General features: G+C 42.8%; 2 protein-coding genes across 2 annotated transcripts; one reads left to right on the top strand and one right to left on the bottom strand.

Moving 5' to 3' along the window:
* The first annotated feature begins 503 nt into the window (after positions 1 to 503).
* On the top strand, positions 504 to 6,640 carry LOC108141489. The gene is made up of 7 exons (XM_017264908.1): positions 504 to 1,128; positions 1,284 to 1,419; positions 1,645 to 2,140; positions 2,197 to 2,583; positions 2,647 to 3,126; positions 3,183 to 3,445; positions 3,497 to 6,640. Exons 1-7 carry the CDS (start codon positions 521 to 523, stop codon positions 6,638 to 6,640), a joined length of 5,514 nt encoding a protein of 1,837 aa, XP_017120397.1. The 5' UTR covers positions 504 to 520.
* A 6-nt stretch (positions 6,641 to 6,646) lies between these two features.
* Positions 6,647 to 9,532, bottom strand: LOC108141498. Its single transcript, XM_017264920.2, has 3 exons — positions 9,297 to 9,532; positions 7,733 to 7,964; positions 6,647 to 7,575 (listed from the first exon to the last, which is right to left on the bottom strand). The coding sequence occupies exons 1-3, from the start codon at positions 9,370 to 9,372 to the stop codon at positions 6,957 to 6,959; spliced, it is 927 nt and encodes a 308-aa protein (XP_017120409.1). The 5' UTR covers positions 9,373 to 9,532; the 3' UTR covers positions 6,647 to 6,956.
* Positions 9,533 to 11,128: the final 1,596 nt, after the last annotated feature.

Genomic DNA, 11,128 nt, shown 5'->3' with positions numbered 1-11,128 from the left:
CAGGCTGATCAAAATTCTATAAACAATAAACTTCCAACAAAAAATTGATTTTCTAGTGATAAGAACGACACTTAAAATATTAAAGTTTTTCTTTAAATTTTTCAATCAACAAATTCCGCTGTATTATTATATCAACCACTGTATTTTAAATTTTTACCTTTCTCTCTCTTTCTTACACTCACAACATATATGAGCCTCCAAATAGCGGTTACAGTAAGTCTCTCTAGCAAACGAGATAATTTAACAGTAAGGAATAAGAAGCATACGAAACACGGATAGCCAAATGAATGGAATGTAAATATTATATTAGTTTCTCTCTCTTTAATTCACGTCATATATGAACCTCCAAAAAACGGTTATAGTAATTCTCTCTTATGCTCTCGAACAAACGAGATAATTTAACAGTAAGGAACGAGAAGCATACGAAAAACGGATAGCCAAATGAATGGAATGAAAATATTACTTTAGTTTCGTATAATCAGTTATCTGTGGGTCCTCAAATTTGTGTAATCTGTGTGAAATGGGTTCGCAAGGTTTTTGTGAAGTGTTTTTTAGTCTCCTAGTGTTATTTATAACCCTTGTTCGATCTGAATTATCAGCCGAGCAAGTCCCTCAAAATCCAAGTAGTGCACAAATTCTACCTAGTTCCTGCAGAAATGGTTTAAATGGTAGTACTTCTGGTCCGGCGATTCGTCTGCCCTTTGTGGATATGTTGGTGCGCCACGAGCACCCACTTTTCATACTCCGCGAACCGGATGAGGATTTACTATTGCTGCTCCATGGATCCAAGATTTACCAATTCCACGTGGCCACTGGCGAGCGGCGATTGGTGCCTCTTGGAAATTTGGCCGGTCAGGTAAGGTCAGATCGCAGAGCTTTGGGAGCAGAGGTTGTGGCCTGGCGCCAGTTCCTGCTCCTAGCCATCGTCCTCGAGGATTCCCTGGAGGTGTACCAACTGCCCAAGGAACTTCTACTCTCCGAGGATCCCGCCACGCAACTGAGTTTCGAGCCCCTGCAGGAGTTCTCGGTGCCAGGAGGATTTCTTCAGCTCCACCTTCTGAAACCCAGTGCCGAACAGGTGCTCCTACTGGTGGCCTCCAATTATACCAGGTCACACAGCAAGTGCAGGTGGGGATTTATTTTATGTTTAGAAATTATGAAGCATATCAAAAAAAAAAACATTTTATTAAGATAATTTTTAAATGGGTCGCTTTTGAAATATAATAATATTAAGATTTTTAATTAAATTATATTTAGTAGTAATTTCAATGCTCCTTTCACAGAACCTTTGAGTGGCTGGACACGTTCTTTAATCCGCTTGAAGAGATAACCTTACCCGCCATCCGAGTTCTCCAAGTGGTGGGTCATCAGCCGCTCTATATAATATTTGGACGATCTTTGAGGGGCTCTCAGTCAAAGGTAATAAAGTCTCCTCATAAATTATAAGCATTGAAATAATATAAGGTTAAATGCAAGAGAAGCGATAGTGATTTATAGTCAACTAAATCCTGATAACCCATTTTCTGTACTTTACGTAAGGGTCTTCAACACTTGAATTACTCAAAGTACATTTTCTGAAGTATAATTTGATTAGATTGATATTACTTATTCAGGTGTTCGTCTTTCTGTTTCCCTTGCTTTCAGCTGGTGCTGACTGTCTACGAGGTGGATAAGAACACTCGAACCCTGCAACATCGACAGGCCTTGACTGTCCAGGCCCAAAGTGTCCAGGCTGCCAGATTTCGAGGGCGGAACTGTCTCATCGCCTGCAATGCGCCTCCGTCCACTTCCTGTCTCTTCTTCCGAATGGTGGATGGCCAATTTGTGGTTTATCGAAAGCACGCTCGAAGGGATTTGAGTTTCCATCGATTGAGCGCCACCAAAAAGGGTCAGCTTCTGATCGGAGCTCGTTCCAATGGAGAGGTGATCGTGTTCAGCTCGACTCGCCTGGATTGCTATAGTGGATTTCAAGTGGCTGGTGAATCGGAACCAAGTGGTTTACTTACCCATCGAAACGGGCGCAATGAGAGTTTCCTGCTGCTGGCCTATCGAACATCCTCGAGCGATCTGATTCGAACTGTGCAGCTGGAAGGCGTGGAAGAGACCTCTAACCAAGTGGGCGCCACCGCTCCAGATGAAGGTAAATTATTCAGATAACCCTGTAAAGTCAGTTAAACTAAGCCCTGTCTTTTACAGATCTTAGTGTGACCCAGTTGCATCGCCATGAGTTTGAGGAGTCCATTAATGCCTTGCGTAGTCTCCTGTTGCGCCGTCGATCTTCAATGGAAATCCTGCGAAGCCGATATAACTCCTTGAAGCAAAGATCTGGCATACGCCTGGAAAAACCACTGCATCTGTTGGAGAAGGGACACATTGAGCGACTGTACCTGGAGGACGACCAGCTGAGCACTCCAACTCAGCTAAAGAAACGCTTGGACGAACTTCGTCAGCGATTTGGAGCAAACCGAAACAGGAGAACTCCTCGAGCTTTTGGCACAGGAAATGAGAATGATGAGGTGGAAAAACTCAAAGTGCAACGATTGCGTGTGGGTAACCTTATATACCAAGGACAAATGATGCCAGGTAAGTTGGGGAATTAGCCAAACTAAATGAGATTTACATATCTGTCCACTTCTTGATCCAAAGGCCACATCCTGGATAATTCAGAGCCCCCATTGTTGACCATCAAAAACAGTCGTCTGCTGACCAAGACACTAAAAACGAAGGAACTGCTGACACCACAAGATTTCCACAACTCCAGTCGTTCCCCGATTCCTCCAGAGGACCCAAATGGTAATGAATGTGTAGTGCGTAACCTCCAAGTGGGGCAGATCAATGGAGTGCCCTGGAATGAGTTTTTGGACTCCCTCTTTCTGCGCACCCGAGACACTTTGCTAAAGGGACGACTTGTGATGCAATCGAGAGTGCGGGTGAACGACCTCCAGACCCCTTTGCTCAACGGACTGGTGGTGGATAAGCTTTTCAACCTGCGACGTGCTCAGGTGATCAGCTCTAATATTTACATGTCCGCTTTTTTTGCTCCCCGTTTGGAGGCAAAGCGAGTAAATGGCCTTGACTTGGCTCAGGATGTCGTCATTCGCGGTGGCAATGATACTTGGGTAAAAAGTAAGTCTCTCTCTTAATTTAATTTATGAAAGGGAACTAAGGAGTCTTTATAACAGCTCCTGTTCGCATCAATCAGATGAGTGTATCGGGTGACATTCAGGTGGCCAATCAGAGCAAGTGGCAGCCACAACCTAGACAACTCAACGAGCCGGAAGAGCAACGTCTTCAGCAGTACTACACGGGCAGAGTGACCATCCGGGGTTCCCTGACGGTCAGAAATGTGCAGAGGGATATGGGAAACTCACTTGTTCTACTGGGAAACCAATCTCTGGCCAGAAGTGATCTTCACTCCCAGTACCTTCTGAATCAGACGTCACAGGTTAGCTTTTATCTACCACTACTTCAGTTGTGTATCATTTATTTTCCCTAGAACATCGCCAATTTGACCTTTGGACACGCTAAGGTCACTACACCTTCACTGACCACCAGCTATATTAAAGGACATCCATTGAGGGATCATCTGCTCAGCGGAGGACACAAAAATAACCACACCTATCCGAACCGGACTCTACACATCATCTTCATGAATGCCAGTGTTCAAGGAGATATTGTTTGCAGAGATTACAGCTCCCGTCTGGCGGAGATCTCTAGGGATGCAGTGCGTCTTGGCCAGGAGGCAAATATCACGGGTCACAAAATGTTTAAGGCACCTCTAACTGTGCAAGCCCTTCAAACCAATCAAGTGAATGGAATGCCAGTGAGCGAACTAGTGCTTAAATCTAACACCACCCAGAACCTTAATGGAACCAAAAGTTTTGCACGCTTAGTGGTGACTGATGAGCTAAAGGTGCACAATCACTTGAATGTGAGTCGTCTAAATGGAATGCCATTACAGCAGCTTCTTGGTCACGATCTTAGTCTGCAGCGTCTGGAATTGACGGAAATGCCACATTTGAAGAATCTTAACTTCCGTCGACTCAACGGGTTGCCCTTTGATGAACTGATCTCGAAGATTTCGGAGGGAAATGAACAGCCCCTACTCCTTCGCAAGCAACTTCTTATCGAGGGTAATGTGCGCTTCGAACAGCCTCTTCAAGTGCAAAGTATTAATGAAATCCAATGGGAAGATTATCTTAGTCGCCTGGTGAGACCCGATGTCAATACGGAGTTACGAGGAAAGAAGACCTTCCTGGCGGATGTTCAAATAAACGATGCTCTTCATGCTCCTCACATAAACGGCATCGATCTAAGTTCCCTGCTGGATAACACTTTGCTGCGAATGACACCCCAGCAAATCAGTGGTGCCTACACTTTTGGCCGGATAATGGCCACCAATGTGGATGTTTCGCAAATAAATGGGGTACCAAAAGAAGAATTCCTTGACACGCAAAAGGATTTGGAACTTAAAGGTGATCTCTACCTAAAGCAGCTCAACATCAATGGCAATTTAAAGTGTCCCTTGGTAAATGAGCCAGGTTTGGGTGACCTTAAGCAACGCGTAGAGCGAGTGCAGCAACTTCCCTGGCGGAATTTGATAGTCACCGGTGACGCTCTATGGGATGGTGAGGAGCAGACCCAATCCCAACTGGATTATCTGCGTCAGCATGCTGTGAGGAAAGAGGGAAATCAGAGCATTGCAGGTCATGTGCTCCTGAAGGAACCCTACTTGAAGAATGTCCAGAGCAAGCAATCCCTTCCTGTTCAACTCAATTTCACCCAATTGGCCGAAGATGCCCTACTCCGTCGTAGTACCTCAAACGAAAGCCAGGTGATCACAGCTCCCCAAGAGCTGCTGGGGTCAGTTAAAGCTCAGACCCTTCACTTAGAGAAGGATGCAGATTTTGGACTGGTCAACGGAATCGATATTGGCCGACTCAATGCCTCACTGTACCGCATCTCCAGCGGTGATGCCATTGCAGCGGATCTTCACTTTATCCAGGCACCTCAAATAGGCAAACTTCGACTCACAAATCCAGAAGTTAATGGCGCTCCAATTGAGAATATTTACCAGCAGGGCAAAGGACAACCCTGGCCAGCAATGAAATTCAAACAGCTCCTTGTCGAAGAGGATCTCAATTTGGAAACCGTAAACGAAATGAGTTTGGCATACTTTCTTCAGCATCGCATTCCCCTGAAGGGAGAAGCTTTGGAGGTATTTGGATCGCTGAGTTTTGAGCACCTTGAGCTGGACGGGCAACCTCTTCTTCGTTCCATCAATGGCATTCCGCTGGAGAACTTGGTGTTCCGACATAGCAAACTGGCGCAAAGTATCTCGGGTGCGAAGACTTTCCACGGCGGTGTAGAGTTCACAGGACCCGGTCATGTAATGAATCTAAATGGCCGCGATCTCAGCGAGAGTTATAGGGGCAGCATCTTTCGGAACAGGGACTACAATATTGATAGTCTAGTCCTGGACAAAGCCCTCTTTCCCGGAGGTCTTGTTTTGGCGGGAAGTCAAAGTCAGTTTCCCGCTCAAATGCGAGCAATGGAAAGTCAAAGCAATCAATTGGAGGAGCTACAGGAGCTTCTCACTATGGGTAATGACAGCTCCCATAGGCGATTGCTTTACTTGGATCATGACGTTGAAACACTGGCTATTACTTGGGTGAAGCCCCCTTTGAAGGGATCACCGGAGCTGCAGATGAGCTTACCCTTGGGTGACACTGCTCCCTGTCAACGTCGCAGTTTACAGGCCCAGCTTCAGATCTCCCAAGGCCGTGTGCTCCTCGCCAATGTGAGTGTGTCCAATCAACTGATGCGACTGAATTCCGGTGATGTCAGGGTGAAGGTGCAGAATCACTGTCATCGTCCAGCCAGGAGACTACGCAGTAGGATCAGCATTAGTTGCCGCAATAGTTCACATACCCTGGGAATGCGTCAGCCAGTGGAGGCTATGGAATTAATGGAACTACAGAATATGGTACTACTGCTTTTGAGCACCGAAGAGGAAGTTCGTGTCTTGCGATTAAAGAGGAGTAACTGTAGCCTCACCGATTGGCAATCCGTGTTGCCAGCAGATGGACGCCTAATGAAAGTGATTCGAATGGGGGTAGAATCTCAGGAAGAAGACCTACTTCTCACCAGTGGTATGCGAAATCATCGTCCTGTCTTGGCCATCCACTTGAGGGATCCTTTAAGCCATAACTTTAAATTGCACCAGTTGATCCAGGGCTCCTACGATCTGGCAGAGATGCAAGAGAATCAACTAATGGTCAGCTGCCTGGGTTGCCGACATATAGCCATATTTAAACGAAAATCCACACCCGAGGAAATCCACTTTAAACCCATTCAACAGCTGAGCTTCCAGGAGCGCATTCAACAGTTAACCCCATTCAAAGTTGGCCAAGAGCAGTATCTTTTGGTAATAACGCAACCGGAAGAACAGCACTTTTTCCTATTCAGCTACAATCAAGTGGGCGGTTGGCAACAACAAACATTTGGCTATAAGAAACAGCACCAGTGGGCGTGGCCTTTGGTAAAATCTGGCCAAAGACTGCAATCAATAGATGTCCCTATTCTGCTGCTCTGTGGAAAGGAAAGAGAATGCAGTCTAGTAAAAGCTGTGTTGGGTTAATATCTGTTCCGTATTGTAAACTATGTATATTTTTATTTACTGTACATAACTATGCTTATGCTATGATTACAAAATGAATTGTTAATTCTTGTTAAGCTCAGTATTAGAAATCAAATATCTTTTTATGTATGTAAATTGTAAACCTAACTAGAACCAGATTATATTAGCACTCTGGTTTAAAGAAGCATAATAAGCATGCTGGTTCGGATCGAGATTATCACACTCCTCGGCTTTATCATTTCTTGAACAAAGCCTTGGATATCTTACTTGGCTAGTTCCCCCCATTGATCAGATCGTAATCCTGTTTTTAAGCACCTTAAGCTGAAAAGCTCTTACTGCTGATGGTGATCACGTATCCGGTGAACAATAGGAATCCCAGGATGCCCCAGATAGAGCTGTTCTGATTGCCACCATCGCCAATTTTGGCCAGTATCCATTCCACATGGCTGGCCACGTCCTCGAACCCTCCATCGATGCTCCTCAAACCAAGCAAGCGATCCCGTTCCGTCAGCGTGGCACCGGCATCCATGTAAAGCTGGACGGGAGTGGAGTTTGAGGCGTCCGGTTGAACACAAATCCGAGGGGACTTGCTCTGCTGCTGATGACAGGATGTGTGGGTGGCATTCAACGTGACCAGATCGTGCAGCTCACGAATATCACCATCATAGCCCCAGGTGCTGATCTGCAGCAGGTTACTGTGTTCCGCATCCAGGACAGAAGTGGCACCGGGAGTGGGTAGGCCTATTGATTGGATATAGGGATGATCCGTTGGCACATCATTTTCCAGCATCAGAATGGCCAGAGCCAAATCCTTGGGCGGTTGGTGAATGTGGGTCACTCCATAGATCAGTCCCTGGTCATGGGGAGCAAATCTCTGGGGGTTTCCCAACATTACGCGCAGTTCCGATGGATGGTAGTAGCTTCTCTTCACCTGGCTGTAAAACAAATACGTTTTTTACTAAATTCATTTAAGTTCCATTTTATTTATTTGGTTGTTTAACTTTAAAGATTTCTGTTTCAAAATGCTTCACCAAACACTGTTAACATCTTTCCAAATAACTAGTTGGGAATTATAAGCCACAGTTAATTTACCTGAAGATGCAGCTGCTGACGGTCAGCACAACAGAGGGCGCCACCAAGGCGCCCGAGCAGATGTGTCCCTTGCCGAAGTAATCCCTCTCCTGGGCCAACAATCGTATGGATGCCTGGTGCGGAGCAGCCAACATCTTTTGCCGAAACCGATCCTCGCCAGTGCCCGCTGATATGGCATCCATTTCGGCCAGGCCAATACCACGTTTCGCCGCCAAATCTCGATGGGTATAGGCTGCGGATGAAGTGATGAGTTGAAGGTTAACCAGGAAGGCTGATAAGCTCGCAAACCGCAAATCGCAATCCGATCGTATTCGCCCCATGGAAACAGTCTCCGAGTGCAGTCGTGCACCTTATCACCCAGAAAAACCTATCAGCAATCAACGCCTGGTCAGCGCCCCCGATCGCTCCCTGATATCAGCTTTCGGTTTTCCAGGGCACAAGTCCCGGATTCGACCCGATCAGGCCACCACTGTTGTTCCCAGCGTGATCGCAGATATGATAGCTATCCGTTTATAAGCGTAGGTATCTATGGCCTCAACTAAGCTACTATTCTATGACCAACTAAGCCCAATCGAATCGAAGCCACTTTTCCCACACCCCATTTGCCCCGGAAGTTTGGGCCGATCACGCGATTATGGATCGCCAATTGATCAATTCGGAGTGACGCACTTGAAGCGGTCAGCAATTTGGATAATCGTGGGATAAGACCCAATTGCAGTGGGACTTCTGCTACACTTTCTTTACTTCTCAATTCTTTAATATACTATAAGAGATTTTAGAAATCGTGGAATTAATTTAAAGTGAAGTGTGTAACGAAATTATTGCCCAGCACTAAGTTATCTTTAAATAAGGAGTCTATTTTTAGAGGAGCCAATATTCGTTTGTTATAGGTCACATTATGATTAGCGAAAAGCAATCATAAGCATGGAATCACCTAAATATAGAAATCATCACTACTCTATATGTATAGTTAGTCTTATTATCAACTGATCTTTCAGAAAAAAATAAAAATTGTTTAAAATGTTTTAACAAACAATTATATAACACTAATTTACAACAAACATATTCAATTTAAAGCTAATTTTTTATTGATTTTGATTCATACGTCCTTTTGAGTTAGGTTATAACCAATGAGATAATGCACTCGTCGTTAAAAATCAAAGTGTCTTGTGGTTCCACAAAATACCTACTTGTAATAGCTTACTTGCAATTTCGTTTGAAGTTTGCACAATCATACTATATCTATTTAAGTGTCAATTGAAATTCTTGACCGACTCAAGTATTATACCATATCTGAGTTTTCTTAATGCCTGAATTTATTAGATCACTTGTAACTTGTTTCTAAAGAACCACATTTTTTCAATAAATAATTATTGTATTCAAAAAATGTACATCAAAATTACCTAACGGAACTTTAAAACGTTTTTTTTGCTTATATATATATAGATAAATATATAAATAAATGAATCGGTTTTGAAGCTTAAAACTTTAAACCAAAAAAATCTACTTAATATTTGTACTATAAGCTCCCGATTTTAGTCCTATGCAATAACATTTAACTTACTCGTTTGCATTTCAGTGCATAGAACTGCAAAGATCAAGGTCTTCACGATCTTTCGCCAATGATCGTTGAGCTGCATTTCGACAACCTTTTCGTGTCCGAACACAAAATTCACAAATAAAAAAAAAAAACAAGAAAAATAATAACTGGTCACGAAATACAATGACCCAAGTTTTATTTTCACGGGGAGCGTAATGCGGTTCACCTGTCGGGAGCTCCGAGCGATGAATGAAGAAATTATAGCGCGAGCTTCTTTCCTAAATCGAACGAACGCAAATTCGCAAAAGCGTTCTTAGATAATTCCATAATTTTTTGTTTTGGTTTCGTGAGATTTGATTCCGCTTGTTATTGTTGTTTTTGTTATTGCGGCCGATGTCGGGCGATAAAGCAATAGCAACATACGACCCAGGCACCAATACAGCTATATAGCCGAATCGAACTGAATCGAATCGTATAATAAACAAACACTCACAAGCCCAATCGGAATCGATAAGAACGCAGTCAATATTATTTTTTTTATTTATTTATTCATAATTTTTTTTTGCTTTCATTCTTTTTTTTAAATTTTGTCTATATTGTTCATCCAGGCTTAAAATGGATTTGGATTTTATCAGTTAATTTTATTGTCTTTAGAGTTACCATTTAAAGCCATAGAGTTAACTTTGGCAAATCCCTGGAATAAATAACGTCTCTGATAAAGCTGAAATTTTATTATGAAAAATATGTTCTAAGAAAACTATTTGGTGCTTGATTATTTATTGGGGCTTTCGAATGTCGATACTTTTGATTGATAGCTAAATTTAGTTTTATGAGAACCACACGGAAAAAAAACGATGATCATTTAAGACTAGAATAAAGATATATTAAATATATTTTCCTATTGCAAGTAAAATTTTAATGTATGCATATAAAAGTGACAATTTTTTTTTAGTTTTTAAAAATATATATTTTAGTTTCTATTCAAAATGGGGTTTAGTGAAAAGATTTTCTTTTCGAATAAGTTCTTCTTTCCCTGAAGTGTAGCGGAAATTACGCCTCCTTCTTGAGAACTATATTTGGTATAGAATAACAAACTTGAGCAAACTAAAACGGAAAGCAGATTACATCGCAGAACGTGGCCGATAAGGATCGATGGGCCCAGAGATTGCGCACATTCCGGCACTAGTCGGTATCACCCAAGCCCTCAGATTAATGGTGCTGTAACGAAACCTTGGGATGAACTACTCCGAATCCTAATCTCAACGACAGACAGTACTTTACTGTATGGCACTCTCGATTGCCCAATGCAGTTGGACTCCTTGACCTTGTCTGCACGGGTAAACGTTTAAACAAACAAGATCGATCGATCGATTGGATCGATTGGATCGAACTGGATTGGATCATATCGATTGCCCTGCAGTCACGGACACCAGTTTTTTTTTCAGTCCCGTTCCGTCTGGTGCCATAAAGATTACCAATATCAGGTGGTCACTTCCATTCATTGGACTAGTGAAATCAAGTTTCTTTTCTGCGCCGTAAACTATTTTTAGTTAACTAACAACAAAAGCAGCGATAACCGACCGATCAGGGATTATGGTATGTTTGTAAAACTTGGGGCTAGTTGACTTTATAGACCGCCTAGAAGTAGGCTATTTATCTGTAAAACGAATGGTTAAAGAAACCGATAATTTGAATCTATAGAACGCAGCTTTTGTGCCAGTGAAGATTTTAATTAGACTTTAAAGGAAAGAATATACAGAAAGAATATGAAAGTAGGCTAAAATATAACACAATTCAAATTAATACACAATATTTTTCTCTATTAATTGTATTTTTTTAAAATTTGTATATTTAAA

This window comes from Drosophila elegans, unplaced genomic scaffold (genome assembly GCF_018152505.1).
Source record: "Drosophila elegans isolate 14027-0461.03 unplaced genomic scaffold, ASM1815250v1 contig_149, whole genome shotgun sequence".
NCBI lineage: Eukaryota > Metazoa > Arthropoda > Insecta > Diptera > Drosophilidae > Drosophila > Drosophila elegans.
The sequence above is the reverse complement of the archived record's forward strand: the minus strand, read 5'-3'. Positions and strand labels throughout refer to the sequence as shown.

Coding starts and splice junctions, on each gene's coding strand:
- LOC108141489 (XM_017264908.1), top strand. CDS start 521: ATGGGTTCGCAAGGTTTTTGTGAAGTGTTTTTTAGTCTCCTAGTGTTA. Junction 2,584..2,646: donor CCAAGGACAAATGATGCCAG/GTAAGTTGGGGA, acceptor CTTGATCCAAAG/GCCACATCCTGGATAATTCA. Junction 3,127..3,182: donor CAATGATACTTGGGTAAAAA/GTAAGTCTCTCT, acceptor TCTTTATAACAG/CTCCTGTTCGCATCAATCAG.
- LOC108141498 (XM_017264920.2), bottom strand. CDS start 9,372: ATGCAGCTCAACGATCATTGGCGAAAGATCGTGAAGACCTTGATCTTT. Junction 7,965..9,296: donor ATGCACTGAAATGCAAACGA/GTAAGTTAAATG, acceptor CTTCATCCGCAG/CCTATACCCATCGAGATTTG. Junction 7,576..7,732: donor GTCAGCAGCTGCATCTTCAG/GTAAATTAACTG, acceptor TTTGTTTTACAG/CCAGGTGAAGAGAAGCTACT.